At 35.3% G+C, this 18927-nt stretch overlaps 1 protein-coding gene across 1 annotated transcript in view; it reads right to left on the reverse strand.

The window, feature by feature from the left end:
- DSCAM (DS cell adhesion molecule) overlaps positions 1-18927 on the reverse strand; it is a 667301-nt gene that overhangs the window by 539235 nt on the left and 109139 nt on the right. The window contains exon 3 of the mRNA XM_031684569.2: positions 9406-9723. Coding sequence (XP_031540429.2) covers positions 9406-9723 — 318 coding nt within the window. The remainder of the gene's footprint in view (positions 1-9405; positions 9724-18927) is intronic.

The following is an 18927-nucleotide window of genomic DNA, read 5'->3' on the forward strand; positions in this document are numbered from 1 at the left end:
GCAAATTTCCATGTGCTCATTAGCCATTGTATATTTTTTTTGTTGCGGTATCTCTCCAAATCTTTTTCCCATTTCTTAAAATAGGGGTGTTTGTTTTCTTATGATTGAATATTTAGATGTCATATTTCTGAACAAAAGGCCTTTAACAGATTATGTCTTGGAAGCATTTTCTCCCAGGCAGGGCTTGCCTTTTTATTTTCCTAACAGTGTCCTTAAATAAACAGAACTTTTTAATCTTGATAAAATCCAATGTAACAATTTGTTTTCTATGGATTGAGATTTTCGTGCCATGTCTAAGAAATCTTTACATAACTCAAGGTTGCAAAGATTTTCTCCCATTTTTCTTTAAAAGTTTATTGATTTATATTTAGATCTATGATCCATTTTGAGTTAATTTTGTACACGGTACAAAGTATGGATTGAAACTTTTTTTTGCATGTGGATATAAAAATTTTCCAGCATCATTTGTTGAAATAACATTTTTTTTCACTCGATTGTCTTTGCACCTTTATCAAATTTCAGTTGTCCATATATGTATGGATCAATTTCTAGATTCTATTATTTACGTTTATAATACATCAAAGTCAAGAAGTGTTAACCCTCTTGAATTATTATTTCTACTCTTTAGAGTTCTTTGGGCTATTCCAGGTCCTCTGTATTTCAATATAAATTTTAGAATCAACTAATTAATCTCTGTTTGTTTAAAAAAAAAGCTTCTGGGTTTTCACTGGGATTGTATTGAATCTATAGGTTATTTGGGGGAGACTGACATCTTAACAATACCAAACCCTCCAAATCATTAAAAAATTTTTTTTTCTTTTATGTCTCTCAGAAATGTTTTGAAATTTTCAGTTGAAGTGTCTTCCACACTTTGAGTCAGACTTACCCCTAAGTATTTCTTGTTTTTTGATGCTATTATAAACAGTATTTAAATTTTTTTTCTACCTACAATGTGTGTGTGTGTTGATCTTGTATACTTCTATTTTGATAAATTCACATATTTGAATAGCTTTTTTTGTAGATGCCATCAGACTTTTTTAAATCAAAGATTGGCATCTACATTTGTAGATGATGAATTTTTTCTTTATAATCAGGATGCCATTTGTTTACTTTTCTGGCCATACTGCATTGGGTGCAACCTCCAGCACAATGCTGAATAGAAGTAGTTAAAGCATACATCCTTGTAGTCATCATCTTTGGAGGAAAGCATGCAGTCATTCACCACTAAGCATGGTATCAGCTGTAGCAGAGTTTCCTCAGCTGCTTTTTATCAAATTGAGGAATCTCCCTTCTATTCCCGAGTGTTCTGAGAGCTTTTATCATAGGAGGATGTTGTATTTTGTCAACGATTTTCTGCACCTACTGAAGTGATCACATGTTTTTTATTTTTAATATGTTAATATAGTGAATTACCTTGATTAATTTGCAAATTTAAAATCAACTTTGCATCCTGGAGCTAAGCCCTTTCGATATGTTGTTGTATTATCCTTTTTATATGCCATTGGATTCAATTTGATAACATTTTGTTTAGAATTTTTACATATATATTCATGGGAAATATTTGTGGTTTTTTTTCTCTTATAATATTTTTGCCTTGTTTTATTATCAGGGTAATGCTGATCTCATAAAATAACTTGGGAAGTATTCTTTCCACTTCAACTTTCCGGAAGAATTTGTGTAGAATTCTATTATTTCTTCCTCAAGTATTTGGTAGAATAAAGAGGGAACCAAAACGAATATGAAAAGGAATATATATATATATATATTATAAAATAATATAATAAATATAAAATATAATAATATAAATATAACTGAATCACTATGCTGTATACCAGAAATTAACACAACATCGTAAACTGACTGCACTTCAATTAAAAAACGAAAGAGTGAATCAATTTGAGTCTGGAATTCCATTGTAGGAAAATTTTCTCTTACAAATTCAAATTCCTTAATAGATTCGGGGCTATTCAGCGCATTTCTTCTTGAATGAGTTCTGGCATTTTATATTTTTGAAAAAATGTATAATTTCATTTGAGTTGTTGGATTTATTGACATATTCATGTTCTTAATATTCTTTTATTATGGTTTAAATATCTGCAGAATGATGACTAATGTAAAATATTAATGACTATATATATATATTGATTACATCTGTAGGATAGTAGTGTAACCTCTTGACATTGATAATTTGTCTTCTGTCTTTTATTTTCCTCTTAAGTGGATCAATTTTATTGATTTTACTGATCTTTTTCAAAGAAATAACTTTTGGCTCCACAGATTTCCTTTGTTTTATAATATACTATTTTCCACTCTGATCTTTATTATTTCCTTTTTGCTCATATTGGTTTGAATTTAGTCTTTTTTCTGGAGTTAAGATCACTTGAGATCACTAAGAGAGACCATTTTTCATTTCTAATGTAAGTTTTTAGAACTATAAACTTCTCCTCCTAAGCATTACTTTAATGACATTCTCCAAATTCTTAGATTGTTCTTTCATTTTTACTCAGTTCAAAATACTTTATTTACCTCCTGCTTTTTCTTTGACATAGATCATTAAGAAGTATTTTTTTTAGTATCCAAATATTTGAGGATTTCCCAGAAATTATACTGTTAGTAACTCTAATTTAATTCCACTGCAGTCAAAGAACATACCTTATATGACTTAACATTTAAAAAATTCACCTGAACAGTTTCATTCACAATATGGTTTATTTTAATAAATATTTGTGTGTTCTTAAAGAGAATGTGTATTGTGCTATCATTGGATGGAATGTTCTGTATTTAAGCATCATTTGGGTCAAGTTGATTAACAGTGCCATTCAAGCATTCTTTATTCTTGCTCATTTTCTGTCTGCTTTTGCTAGTTACTAAGAGAGGGGCACTGAAATCTCCAACTATACATTTTGATTTGTCTGCTTCTTTTTGCAGTTTCATCAGTTATTATGTCATGTATTGTAAAGTTATGTTTTAGGTGCATAAAAATTTGTAATAGTCATACTCTCTTAATTAATTAAACTCTTTTACATAATGACTTCCTTTAGCCCTGATAATATTCTTTCCTCTGAAATATATTTTGTTGATATTAACATAGGATACTCCAGCTTTCTTTTGATATTTGCTTTTAATTAGATTTATCTGATTTGATGAACATGGTATACCTTTTCCCATTCCTTTACCTTTGTCACATCTATGTCTTCATATTTAAAGTGTGTTTCTTTTAAGCAGCATTTGAATCTAACTTGGCAATCTCTGACCTCAATTCAGATTATTCGAGCATTTATGTTTAATGTTGAGTATCAGTATCGTTAATTTTAAGTCTACAATCTTGTTATTTCATTTCTATTTTCACCATATGTTGTTTTCTTTTTCCTATTCTTTGTTTTGGATTAAGCATTTTTTCTCTTTTGTTGGCTGGTTAGCCATAACTCTTTGTTTTGTTACTTTAGTGATTGCTTTAGGTTTTATAATGTACATCTATAACTTGTCACCATCTATAGCCAGGTGATATAAATGGAAAAAGAACTTTACAATACTCTATGTCTTTACTCCAGGACTTAGTGCCACTGTTGTCACCCATTTTACTTCTATCTATATTAACATAAGACATTGCTACTATTTTTGCTTACCTTTTAAAGTATGAAGTTTAAATAACCAAAAATATACATGATTTATTTATCCAAGTAATTGCCATTTCTATCAATCTTCTTTCCTTTGAGTAGCTCTAAGATCCCACCTGGTGTCACTTTCCTTCTGATTGTAAGACTCTCTTTGAGATTTCTACCAGTAAATGTCAGCTGCTGATGAATACTTTCAGCTTTTATGTGTCTAAGAAAGCCTTTATTTCACCTTTATTTTTAAAAGATACTTCCACTGGATATAGATTTCCAGATTTCCAGATCACTTTTCTTTCAGTACTTTAAAGATATTGCCTCAACTATTTCTCACATTGAATCTGATGAGAAATCTACTGTCATTCTTATCTTTGTTCCTCTGTTATAATGTGTCTTTTTTCCTCTGGCTGTTTTAACATTTTCTCTTCATTATTGGTCCTGAGCAATTTGATTATGATGTGCCTTGATATATTTCTCTTTATGTATCTTGTGCTTGAGGTCTGTTGAACTCCTTGTATCTGTGGGTTTATACTTTTCATCAAATTTGGAAAATTTTGGCTAGTCTTTCTTCTACATTGTTTTTTATTTGTATATTAAGCTACTTGAAGCATAAGTAAAACAAAAATACAAACTACGGAATGGGAGAAAATTTTTGCAAATGAAACCGACAAAAGGCTTGATCTCCAGAATATATAAGCAGCTCATACAACTTCATAAGAAACAACCAAACAACCCAATCCAAAAATGGGCAAAAGACCTAAACAAGCAATTCTCCAAGGAAGACATATAAATGATCGATAGGCACATGAAAAAATGCTCAATATCACTAATTATCAGAGAAATGCAAATCAAAACTACAATGAGGTATCACCTCACATCAGTCAGAATGGCCATCATTCAAAAATCCACAAATGACAAATGCTGGAGAGGCTGTGGAGAAAGAGGAACTCTCCTACACTGCTGGTGGGAATGCAGTTTGGTGCAGCCACTGTGGAAAATAGTATGGAGATTCCTCAAAAGACTAGGAATAGACTTACTGTATGACCTAGGAATCCCACTCCTGGCATATATCCAGAAGGAACCCTACTTCAGGATGACATCTGCACCCCAATGTTCACAGCTATTTACAATAGCCAAGACATGGAGACAGCCTAAATGTCCATCAACAGATGACTGGATAAAGAAGATGGGGTATATTTATACAATGGAATACTACTCAGCCATAAAAATGACAACATAACGCCATTTGCAGCAACATGGATGCTACTGGAGAATGTCATTCTAAGTGAAGTAAGCCAGAAAGAGAAAGAAAAATACCATATGAGATTACTCATATGTGGAATCTAAAACAAACAAACAAACAAACAAAGCATAAATACTGAACAGAAACAGACTCATAGACATAGAATACAAATTTGTGGTTGCCAATGGGGCAGAGGGTGGGAAGAGATAGACGGGATTTCAAAATTGTGGAATAGATAAACAAGATTATACTGTATAGCACAGGGAAATGTACACAAGATCTTATGGTAGCTCACAGAGAAAAAAATGTGACAATGAATATATATATGTTCATGTATAACTGAAAAATTGTGCTCTACACTGGAATTTGACACAACATTGTAAAATTATTATAAATCAATAAAAGATTTTAATTAAAAAAAGCATTTTTCAATTTTTTGAATACTTTTTAAGAGCATTTTTCAGTTTACAGAAAAATTTCACTAAAAGTAGAGATAGTTCCCATATACCTGTCCCCACACCCTACAGTTTCTCTCATTATTAGCAATTTGCATTAGTGTGATACATTTGTTGTAGTTAATGAACCAATATTTAGACATTACTATTAACCAAAGTCCATGGTTTACACTGAGGTTCAATCTGTGCTGCACAGTTCTATGAATAATGTCATGTGTCTGCCATTAAAGTATTATATAGAATAGTTTCACTGCCCTAAAAATGTCCAGTGATCCACTTATTCACCTTCCTTCCCTCCTCCAACCCCTGGTAATGACTGATCTTTTTACTGTCTCCACAGTTTTGACTCTTCCAGAATGTCCTATAGTTTGAATCACACAGTATACAGCCTTTTCAGATTGGCTGCTTTCACATAATAGTATGCATTTAAGTTTCCTCCATGTCTTTTCGTGGTTTGATAGCTCATTTCTTTCTATCACTAACACTCCATTGCATGGATATACTAGTTTGCTTATTGTTAAAGAAAAATTATTTCTGATACTTGTTAAAATGTAAAGGATGACTTTACTCAAGACTTTTGCAATAGGGCTCATGACTATTCCAACTGAGAGAGAATTTTTTCTCAACTCCAAATACAGTAAGAACAAGTGAGGATTTATAGCCAACAAGCAGAGTGAGGGAGTCAGTGGATGGAAAATTACTAAGAGGAGACATCAAGGTTGAGGAGATTCTTGCCAAAGGCAGGCCCAAGACTTATTCACATCAAAGGTAGGATGATAAACATGACTGGATGTCAAGAGTGATCAGGTATCAAAGGTGGGGAATGACTTAGCAGGATTCTTGCTAAAACTGGGCTCAGGGATAACAGACACAGAAGGTCAAGGTCAAGGACTATTCAAAAAAAGGACTCAGAGGAGCCTGACTCAAGTTTAGTCAAGGAGAGGATCTGTCACTCTTCATTCACATGCTGAAATACATCTTTGTTGTGTCCAATTTTTGGCAAGTATGAATAAAGCCACTGTAAATTTCAAATGCAGGTGATTCTGTCCTCCATCTGGAAACTTAAGGCAGTAAACCGGGGCGATCACTGGGCTCAGCTGTTTCTTCCAGTTTCTCATGGACCTCTTTCTTTCTCCAACTGACGGCCAGTCTTGAAAACTGTTGCTTTTTATGTTTTGTCTGTGTGCTGTTGTTGTTTCAGATAAGTGGGTAAATTTGGTCTCTGCTACTCTATCTTGGCCATAAGCAGAAGCCCCAGTCAAACGTTATTAACCACAATTTACTAAGGAGAGAACAATCACTAGAAATGTTTTGACTTGCCCAAGGTCATGTAGCTAATTACTATTTGCTAAGGAGAAACATAACACAGCAGGGCAGTGCTGTTTCAAGTCGCCCATCTGTACTTCAGTCCTCAGAACAAAAAGGGCAAGAAAGCATTTTATTTAAAGGAGAACTAGGATTGCTGATTAAGGAGACGATGGATGAACCTTTCTTGTTTTTTGTTGACAGTCAGACCTAAATCAAAGTCACTGAAAACTGTTAAAAATAAGAATTCCATGTACTTCCAAAGGAGAGATTATGAGGCCATTTTACCTAACGGATTATTCCAGGAAAACCACCATGCCAATCTAGAGGGACACTGAGACATTTTGGAGAATATGCCCTGAGTCGTTTTGCTCAAACCTGCACTACAGCCATCAGTGAGTAACATAAACATCCCTTACCTGCCCTTCCAAATAGACATCCAGCTCTGTACTAGCATCGACGTAACAATGGTGAAACCAGATTTTCAAGCACCCAATAAATAATCTAAAAGGCTACTGCAACCATAATGTGCTCATGAGAAGTTGTAAAATTAAACGAGAAAAGAGATTTCATTTGGGCAACATGACTATCGGTCTTGTGCGTTCTAACTGACACGGCGGTGGTGTGTACGACAGACTCAGGTGTAAGAACACCAGCACATAAACAGCAAGCACGTGGCAGCGTGGAAGGGGCAAGGCTGCATGGATGTCAGACAAGACGGAGGAATTTCCACCCCTCTAAAACTCACGTGGTCCATTCCATGACAAATTTAGAAAACAGTAGTTAAAACAGAGGTAAGCATTTAATTCTTTTATCTGACAGGAAAACCAAGACAGAAATAACAGATTAACACCTACAAGTATAGCTGTTTGAAGTTTCAGGTTTTACTATAAGTGGTACTTTGTAGTTTATAAAAATGTTTTTATGACACATCATTAACCTTGTCAGCCTGCCAGGGAGAAGGCATTTGCTATGTCTCCCTGTTTGTCAGCCTTAGAAGTTCCTATACAAATTTCATGTGCTTTATTTTAATTATTTGGGGTATCAACTTTTCACAATGCTTGATTAAAGCCAATGTTTTTCTCCCTTTCTTAACCACATTTTCATGCAAGTCTGGGATTCATGAGCATGTCATGGAGATCAAGCTAGAGTTGGGAAATGACTAGCTAGCAGAACGAGTCGTAGTCTGATGTTTGATTGCTTACATCAAAGAGATCACATGCAGGAATTCAGAAACATTTCATATTATGTTCATGTTGTGATGACTTCAAGTAGCACCTTCACACTTGCTGCAGAAATTATTACAAAGCTCCCCCAGCTACCTGGTGCCTAAGACAATAATCAAAGTCACATTTTCTTTACCCCGTCATTATACAATGTCAGTCTACCATAGTATTTGAAAGGCTAAGCTTAAAAAAAAGGTAGCAACATTGTTTGCTAACTGAAGTCTAGCTGCGTTTATTATTTTCTGAGCTTTATTAAAGGTACAGAATGACACTGTGTCCTGTATGTATAACCGTCGACGTCTCTGAACCTCAGATTGTATTTCTGGTTTGGCTTGTAGCAATGGCAATTTAAAAAATGCAGTATGATGTTAAAAGGAATGTAATCGATTCAGGGTTTATTTATGGACAGCATTTTAACATGTGACAGTCAAAAATGTTGAAAGAGCCTTTTTTTAAAAACTTCACAAAGACTGTAAGAATATTAGATTGATTCTGTTTCACTGACAATAAACACTGATGCAACAGTTTTATTCCAACAATTCCTTGTCCACTGTTCTCCCTTTGCCCTCCCTACTCCCCTGCTGCCTGCCTTTAGGATGGAGTCGTAGGGGAAAGAGCAGAGAGGGGGACATGAAAGCAAACACACTGGGTGTGGAATACTAAAACTTAGTATCAATTAGTTAAAATACAGTAAGTTTGGGATATAGTTTAGACCTCATCGACTTGTTATCATTAATTTCAAGTTCTAGTTCCAGCAACGTGAAGCACTCCAAAATCCAGTCAAAAGATGCTCTGACATCTCAAAGCAGCATCTCAGTCAGTATTAGACTGAACTGATGATAGGATTTCCACTGATTCTCAGCTGATGACTTTTTCTCTCCCCATTTTTTTTTACAACATCCTCAGAAAATACCATAATGCCTAGAACAGAAGCCAACTTTCCATTATAACTGTGACCCAACTTGATTTATTTGTCCATTGTCTGACTCCCTCATTAGAACATAAGTTCTGTGAGGATGGAATCCATGCTTTTCCCCCCATCCACCCTCTGTACCTGGCACAGTGCCTGAATCAAAACAGAAGCTCAAGGAGTATTTGTTGAGTGACTACATTAAAACTGACCCAAGAATGGTATTGCAAACTTAATGTTAGTTCCACTGAAGGATTTCTCCCTTTTTCAGTGTTTGGTGATTTACAGAAACAGGGTTGTTAGGGAATATGTCTGCATTGAATGGGGTTGTTCTTGACGTGTCTTTGTTCAAACAGCAAAAACGTTGACTAAAAATAGAAATACCTCAGCAAGAAAAAAGCTACAGGTGAATTTACAGGAATCTGTATATTTGTTTCACTGAGGATGAGAACCACTAATTTGAGTTTTAGTTCCAACAGTAAATAAGGCACTCTAGGATCTAGTCAAGAGACGCTCTGACATCTCAAAGCAGCCATTAGAAGCGTGGACAAATGAGGATTTTCATGGGTTCTCAGCTGTTGGCATTTTGTCTGCCATTGCTCATCCAGATCCCCGGCAGGCACAGAAGGAAGAAAGTTCAAGGAACCGTACTCACCAGCCTTGATGTGGACATCCTGACTTCTAATTTTCCCTGAAGGATTTTCAGCTGTGCAATAGTAAGTATTATCATGGATTAAGGTACTAAAGCTTGAAGGAGGGAAGGGGAAGATTTGGAGAGTGCCGTTGGGGTGGACGTGGCGGATCCCGGGGACATCGTAGATCTCCTCGCCCGTCGCTAGGTACCATCTGAGAGACACAGGAGGGATGCCTGCAGCGGGGCAGGGCACCAGGGTCCCCGTGGTGCTCGCAAACACTACCTCTTGCAGAGATGCATTGACAAAGTAGAGGCTGGAGTGAAGGTCCTCACTGAAAACTACAAGAAGACAACACAAGAATATGTCAGTAAAGTGCACCTTCTGAACTCATCCTTCAATCAGCCTGGCCTCAGGTGGTTATGCTGAGAAACTGTCACGAGGCTCGTCTACACCGAAATAATTCAAAATTGCTCAATCTATTATAGACAGAGAGGCCAGTACTGAAAAATGTGGCCCATGTTTATCTCATATTTTGTCCACAGGCTGTTATCCTGGATCTTAACTTTGAATACATTACTCTTCAACCCCCTGTCCCACACCCTGTTCCATCTCCAAGGTACTGATCACTACTGGAATTTACATTGTGCATTTCGTATTCATTTATTGAATGATACAGGCCCTCAAGAACAAAAGGCCCATTAAGAGCAATGCCATGATTTGCTCACACTATTGAATAGGGCACAGAGCAGAACAGCCAGTGGGTACTTAATAAGAAGGTACTGACTGAATGACTAGATCTAGTTGCTAGGATCAAACTGCTCTGGTTGAAAGGTACATTGAGAGCTAATTCTGAATGAAATTCATCACAGTTTTTTTAATTAAAATTAAAGATCATATGTAAAGCATTTTGAAAAGCACAGCTGGTTTTCTGAACATAGTGTCCAATTAACAATGCATTTTTTTAAAAAAAACAAATGCATTTTTAAAATATATTTTTTATTGAAGCATAGTTGGTTTACAACGTGCTAATTCCTGGTATACAGCTTAGAGATTCAGTTACACATATACATATTCCTTCTCATATTTTTTTCATTATAGGCTATTACAAGATATTGAATATAGTTCCCTGTGCGATACAGTAGGTCCTTATTGTTTATCTATTTTTATATAGTAGTTAGTATCTGCAGATACTAGCAATGCATTTTTCATCGAAAATATGTAGCACTAATAAAGAGAACTCTGACAAAAGTAACATTCATTCCACCAGCCTATGACAGATTCTGTTTCAATTTTTCTCTTCTGATCCATCTGCCTACATGCCCATATAATTAAACTATGTCATAATGTGCATACATAAAACATGCAGTTATTACAGATTCTGCTTCATTCTCTTAACATTACTTCATATACATAATGCCATGTTTCACAGACTTCACAAGTACAGCTGACCCTGGACAACGTCGGTTTGAACTGCATGGGTCCACTTATATACAGACTGTTTTACACTATTACACTATCTGCAGGTAGCTGAATCTTTGGATGCAGAGGAACATCAGATATGGATAGTGGGCTGTAAGTTATATGGGTATGGACATTTTATATAATATGATTTTCTAAACTATTTCCCTAATCTGGGCTACTTAAGTTGTTTCTGTTTTGATTACTACAAAGAAAATGTCTGCAAACCTGTTCACATACATTTGGCTTTTTCATTTATTGAATGCCTCATTCATTTATGGAGTATCCTTTATGTGAACCAAAGAAAATTAACTTGTAGAATCCAAAAATTAAACAAAAGACGTAAAAATGCCATGCAGACCTACTTCCCAGATGTCTGTGCTTATATATGGCTTTCTGAAAACAAGTGCATACCCAGTCACATATTCACAAGAGAAAAAAGAAGCCCTAGACATTGGAATTCATGTCACTGGGCAGAGATGAGACTAACATTTATTATGCCCACGCCGTACCTGGCCATGTCATGAGACTCAAGGTGTTATTTCATTTACTCTTGTGAACAACAGCCCTGCCAGGTGAGCACAGGTTCTTCTCTGCAGAAGATGAGGTGGAGACTCAGAGGAGTCACTTGAGCCAGTATTCAAGGCTAGGAGGTTGCAGAACCAGGACTCAGTCTTCCTGACGCAGGTTTTATTTCATCATATGGCTGTCTTTATTGTACAAAGCCCAGTCTTGCGGGAGCTGTATTCATGAGATTTGCTGCCCTCCAGATATCTTACTTGGACATCCATCCGCTTTCTCTCGGTCTCTGTCATCAGAAGGACCATGAGTTTGCCCCATGGCCAGTACTGGCTATCTCTGAGCTGGCAGCAGAGTGAACACCATTTGTCAAAAGATAGTGGAGAAAAATACACTTTGTAAAAGTGACAGATTTTTCTCAAAGAGAAGCCAGGCAGGGGTGTTCATCAAATAGTAATCATTTGATGGTTTTCTCCCCGAAACATAACCAAAGTCTTTAGCAGTGCTCCATAAATCAGAATATCAACATCATTTCTAACCAAGAAATTAGTTCAGACCAGAAGCATAGTTAACAGTTAAACACTGCAGCTTTCCACTCAAATAAAAATGCTGATAGTACCACTGAGATTTTGAGTTTTCTAGGAATTAGACTTTACCCAAAACACACTGTTAGGAATGAGGTAACTGTCACTCTTGAGGCTAATTAATTCCACCCAGATTCATTCTTTCCCCTCCCCACATTACTAGTCTGTCAACTGAACTGTGGGTAATTCAAACTAAATGAAATTTAGTCATACTGGAATTTGCTCTCTTGTATCATAAAAATAGCCTTGTTAAGAATGGCAGTTTTTGAAAATATAAGTGTGTATAAAAATATTTCTTAATTAAATGTAGAGTTTCATCTTGTAAGCCACATTCTAAGACTCAGCTTATGAAATTATTTAAATGACTGTGAGAAAAATGCAAAATAAATGTTTAATCCTAGTAGTTAAAGAGATAAGTGACCTGTGGGGGATTACTGTCACTTCTCCTTACATTTTTTTAGGTATTTCACATGAGTCTTTCTATTTCACACCACTGAGCTTAATAATGTAACATAAACTCATTCTCTAAGATACACATCATATGGCCACAGGCAAAAGAAAACCCAAACTATATTCCAACAGCTTTTATTTCTTCCATCTAAGGGACCATCCATCTGCTTAAACAATGGTACTTCATTTTATGGAGGGCTGCATGCACTTTAAATACAGTAACATTTGCTCCCTCCAGTAAGGGCACAGGCAATCTTAATGTGAATTGTGTGTATATATGAAAGTTCCTTAAAAATAATTGCAGTTTATTAACAGAAAAGCTAAACAAAACATTTTGCAGAATATTGTTGTGAGATTCAAGGTATAAAATCCTGGGGTATGAACACTAAGGGCACTAAAGAAAGGGGCTCTGGAGAACCGTTTCTTCGCATGCAGATTTCTCCATATTTTATATCGTTATAACAGATGGTATAACCAAGGCTCCCGTGATAAACAGAAAGGAGAATGCTACTCTAAAAAGAAAAATAAGTCAATATTGCTTTTTTTTAAATTCAAATACGGCAAAGTGAAAGGAAGAAATGTGGGAGAAACTGTACAGGAAGCAATGCCATGAGCATTCATTCATGCAACAGTATTTATTGAGCAACTGCTATGTGCAAGGCCCTGTGCAAGGTCTCAGTTACACAAATCTGTAGGAGTCATGTTACTGCTCTCAAGGAATTTTTGGTCTAGAGGGTGCCATGCTCATGTCAGGAGATCAATGATAATTGTTTGCTGAGTGTTGTGACAGAATTAGCAACAAAGTGCTACAGACACATAAATGATGGAGAAATTAACCCAACCTGGGGAAAATGAGGAAAGCTTCCCAAAGGAGAAGGGAAAGCATATTCTAGGCAGAGGGCAAAGACATGTTAGGACACTGAGTTGTCATAGGCAGGAGAAAAGTCAGAAGATACTGGATACCAGGAACTTCAGGGTAGAACTGACAGTCACACAGAATCTTGTAGAGGAAGCTTCAGGGTCTTAATATTCATTGCTTCTGTACATACTTACTCAGCACCTAGCAAGTACCTGTCACTTGCTAAAGCCTTGGGATATGCTTATGCCCAAGGTTTGGAGGGTGATCCTTGGAAGCTTCCATTTCAAAAGTTTACTGTAAAGTCTAGATCATAAGCGTGTCAGACCTCAAGCTAAGAAGCATGTGCTTAATTCTGGGGACAATAGGGAGCCCCATCCCTAGGCATATATCGAAGAGGAATGAACACATGTCTGTGCAAAAACTTGTGCACAAATGCTGAAAGCAGTGTTATATCTAATAGTCAATGTGGAAACAACTCAAGTGTCCATCAACTGAAGAATGGATGAACAAAACGTGATATACTCACGCAATGGAATTATACTCAGCAATAAAGAGAAATGAAATACTGACATGTGTTATACACAGGGATGACTCTTAATGACATTATGCTAAGTGAAAAAAGTAAGTCACAAAAGAGTACATACTACATGATTACATTCACGTGAAATGCCCTGAAAAGGGAACTCTACATAGAGACAGAAAGTGGACGAGTGGTTTACTTAAGGGTGGAGGTGAGGGTCAATGGCGAGGAGGGTGACAGACACAGAGTGTCTTCCTGAGATGATTAAAATGGTCTAAAACTGACTGTGGCAAAGGTTGTACATATCTGAGAATTGACTAACAAAAACCCCTGAAATGTACAAATAAGTGAAGCGTTTTATGTGTAAATTATACCTCAATAAAGTTGCTTTAAAAACAGTCAATGAAAGTTTTGAAATAGAACAAGCAATTTTATGGAATATAGTTTTAGAAAGTAAACACTGGGTAGATGAAGAGTGAAGACTAGAGGCAGGAAGTCTGCTGTGGGAGTGGCCCAGTCCTTCCTGGGCTTGGGTGGTGTGAAGGGAGGAGAAAGCCCAACTATACAGACATGTCTGATACGATCTGCCAGAATTCATGGGCAAGGCATGGAAGTAATGAGAGTGAGGACAAGAAATAAGTGAATATGCCTGACTGCATAGTTACAGTGAGCGCGCAGAGAACATACAGGGCAGAGCCAGCTGGGTAAACAATGTCAGCTCTACTGAGGTTAAGTGGGCACTGACCCTTCGGCCACCCACTAGCAAGTTGAGGACAGGGGTGTGTGAGGTCTCAGAGAGAGTCTACACTTAGGGAAGCTGAAGCCAACCATTGGGTGAGATACACCAAGAAGAATGTAAAGAATCAGAAGAGACAAAAACCAATGATGGATCCTCAGAGATAGTTAATATATGAAAGGTGAGCAAAGGATATGGGACCATAGACTTGCACGCCAAATACATAATGAACTCCTACATGTCAATAAGAAAAAATAATCTATTAAAAAATGGGCAAAAGACTTAGATGGTCACTTCACAAACTGCAATGTATAAATGGCCAATAAGCACATGGAAAAATATTCAATGTCACTAGTTATCAGGGAACTGCAAATTAAGGAGCTACCACTACACACTTGTCTGAATGACTGAAATGGAAAAAATAGGATATACTGAGTGTCTCAAGGATGTGGAGCAACATGAAACACACACACTACAAGCAGGAACATAAACTGATAAAACTGTTCTGGAAAGCAGTTCATCAGTATTTACTACAGCTAAACCTATTCATACCTTATGACTCAACAATTCAACTGGTAGGTATTTATCCAACTGAAATGTATGCATATGCTCACAAAAAATGCACACTGGAATATTCATAGCAGTACTATTTGTGAGTCCCAAACTGGAAATCACTCAAATATCCATCAATAGTCAAAAAAATTGATAAATATATTGTGATATATTTGCACACTGAATCAGTATACAAAAATAAGAATGAAATAACTACAATGACAAACAAAAATATTATGAATCTCAAAGCCATAATGTTGAAGAAAAGCAAGTAAACACAAGAGTACATACTGTATTACTCCATTTATATCAAGCATAAACTAGGTAAAACTAACCTATGATGTTAAGAGTCAGGATAATGGTTATTCATGGGGTGGGAGATGGACATGGAGAACAGAAATGGTAAGAGGGGGCACAGGCTGCTGGCTGTGTTCATTTTCTTGATCTGGGTGTTGGGTACAGTGATGTGTTCAGCTGATGAAAATTTCATTGAGATGTACTCTGTTATATGCATACTTCTATGTATGTATTCTACACTTCAATTAAAACATTAAATATTTTAAAGAAATGGGAAAAGAAAGAAATATAAAGATAAAGAAGAAATTATGAGATCCATAGCCCAAATCCTAGAGAGAATGAAGCTTTTAGGAAAAGGACAGCATTTTGAAAAGTCAACCAACAGTTTTCAACAGTGTCAGTTGCTCCACAGATATCAGAAAACATAAAAACTAAAACAGACTATTAGATTTGCAAATTGGGTATTTTTATTTGGAATGGAAAACCCATTTAGTACCAAAACACTTTTATTGATTTCATAGGAAAATGTGAGTGGATAGGCTTAGTAAAATGAATTACTTCTATAAAGGCCTTCCAAAATGAAAAGAAATACACCTAAGCCTTAGGTAGACATTATCTAGAAAGTATAACCTTTAGCTCATTCTGAGACTCCAGAATGTTTTCAGGTTTGAATAAACACTTTGAAATTTAATGTCATCTTGATTAGATAATCTGAAAGGAGATAAATGGATGTCCTCATAATGATTTGGAAAGCATTCCAACTGTCTACAAAATAATTCCAATTAAGTTATAAAAATATGCTTATCTGTTATAGCAATTGTGCATATAACTCTAATGCATTTCAATCATTCTGTCTACTCCCCAGCACTGAAGGAGCAATGCAACTGTCTTCATGAATAAGAATTGGATAAAACTTCACAATGACATAGAACTTAAAAATATGAAATTCTGTCTCTGCCCATGATGAAACAACAAAACAGGAGCTGGATTTACCCTCCTGCAAGTAAACATTCAGTCAATACAAAGCAGTAAGCTGTGAAAGAAGGAAACAAGTGAGATGGGCCCCACTCGCATCCAGCTTAATGCCTGCAGAAAGTTACCACATCATCTCTAAAGGAGGAAACCTAAATAGAACTTGGTGGAATTTTTGAGTTGAGTAGACAAAATGTGAGGCTTGGGGCGGTCAAGACTGCCAGGTTTACAAAGCAAAGAGAAGGAAGTTGCATGCAGGAGAAGCTTGAGAGTGTGAAGAAGATTCCTTTTGATGAGCTGTGGACCGATATTTACATATGTGTGAGGAAACTACTAATGCTGGATAAGAAACACTACAATGGAGCAGGTAGAAAAATCCCTGAAGGTCGAAATCAGGGAGGGTCTAGTCCATGTTCCAGCCAGAGTGGAAGAACTAATGCATGGGGTATCAGACAGAATACTCAGAAGTGTGTCACCATAACAGATAAACTCACCATAACAATGTTTTAAAAGGATCCTCAAATGGATTCCAGAAGAGATTAAATTGATTCCAAGTAATTTAACTGCACAACAAATAAATTTCAATGCTGATTAATGAAGAAGAACAAAATCCAACAATTGATAATGCAAAGTTTACAATGTCTGGCACCCAATAAGAAACTGGACACAAGTAGGAAAATATGACCTATTATCCGAAGTAAATTTATTCAATACAAGCAGACACAGAAATGACAGATGACAGAATTAGCAGGCATGGACATTAAAAGAGCTGTTACAAATATCCCAATATCTTCGAGATAGTAGAGGAAAGCAAGGGCATACTGATGAGAGAAATGGAGAATATAAAAACAGCCAAAATGAAACTTCTTGAGATGAAAACTACTTGAGATTGAAAATTTCTTGAAGTAAAAAACAGGCAAGTGGAATTAACAGAAAATTAGATTTTGTAGAAGAAAATATCAATGAACCAGAGGCAAAGAAATAGAAGATACATACACACACAAAAAAAAAGGAAAAAGGCTCAAAGACAATAAATGTAAAATCAGTGACAGGTGGGACAATGTTATGTGGCCTAATATATGTATAATTGGAGTTCCAGAAGGAAGAACTCAGACAGAAAAAATTTTTTGTGGATTGATATCCGACATCTTCAAAATTTAATGTCAAAATCCCAAATATGCAATAAATTTAATGAATACCAAACAGAAGAAACATGAAGAAAATCACACCATGACACATCATAATTAAATTGCTGAAAGCCAGCAATAAACAGAAAAATATTAAAAGCAGCAAATTTTTTAAAAAATAAACATTACAATGCAGAAAAACAAAGGTAAGAATGATGACAAACTAATCAGAAACAAAGTAAGCCAGAAGTGGAGAAAAAAATTAAAGGATTATTTAAAGAGAAAAAAAATCTTTCAATTTAAAATTCTATACCTAGCAAAAAAAAATCATAAATGAAGACAAAATAATGACTTTCCAGATATTTAAAAGCTAAGAGATTTCATTGACAGTGGACCAGCAGTATAATGACTGTTAAAGAAAGTCTTTCAGGTAAAAGGAAAATGATACCAGACAGAAGTTTTTGACTTCTCAAAGGAAATGAAGAATGTCAAAAATGATAAATATGTGAGTAAATATAACAAACATATTTCCTCATTTAAAAAAATCATCAAAAGACAATTTACTGTTTAAAGCAAAGATGATAATAATACATGGTGAGGTTATAGAGAGAGAGATAAAATGAGTAACAATATTAGCACAAAGACAGGTGGGAGGAGGGAAATAACAATCTATGGTTGTAAATTTCTTCTATTATACATTGCTTTATAATATTATTTGAAAGAAGATCATGTTAGTTTAAAGACAAATATTGTAAACCCTAAAGCAAACACTTAAAAAACAAACAAAATGGAACTCAGACATTAAACAAACCATTATTGTAGATAAAATTGATAATTTAAAAAATTCCATTAGAGACAAGGAAAGAAAAAAAAAAAAGAACAGAGTAGATGAAATAAATAGGAAGTAATTATCAAGATGGTAGATTTAAATCTAACCAAATTGATGTTCACATTAAATATAAATGGCCTAAATACTTCAATTAAAAGGCAGAAACTGTCAAACTGGATGAAAAAAAATCAAGATTTAACTCTATGTAATCTAGGAAATCCATTTTAATTAAAAGATAAGTAGTTTAAAAGAAAAGGGATAGAAAAACATACCAGTCTAACACTACTCAAAAGAAAGCTGGAGTGGCTACATTAATATCAAAGTAGATTTCAGGATAAGGAATATTGCTAAATGGTTACTTTCTAATGATAAAATGGTCGATTCATCAAAAATACTTAACAATCCTAAATGTTTAAGTATCTAATCAGAACTTTAAAGCACATAAAGCAATTCTGCTAGAATTAGAGGGAGAAATATCAAATCCAAAAGGAGAACTGGAAACTGAGTTTCTTTTTTAGTGCTGATTGGTATTAGGGTGATATATCAGTTTTTTGTTGAGATTTTATCTGCCTTATTACATTTTGATATTAATAAACTGTTCACAGAAAAAAATCCAACTTAATCTTATGCTGATGGTTT

The sequence above is a fragment of the Vicugna pacos genome, chromosome 1 (genome assembly GCF_048564905.1).
Source record: "Vicugna pacos chromosome 1, VicPac4, whole genome shotgun sequence".
Lineage (NCBI taxonomy): Eukaryota > Metazoa > Chordata > Mammalia > Artiodactyla > Camelidae > Vicugna > Vicugna pacos.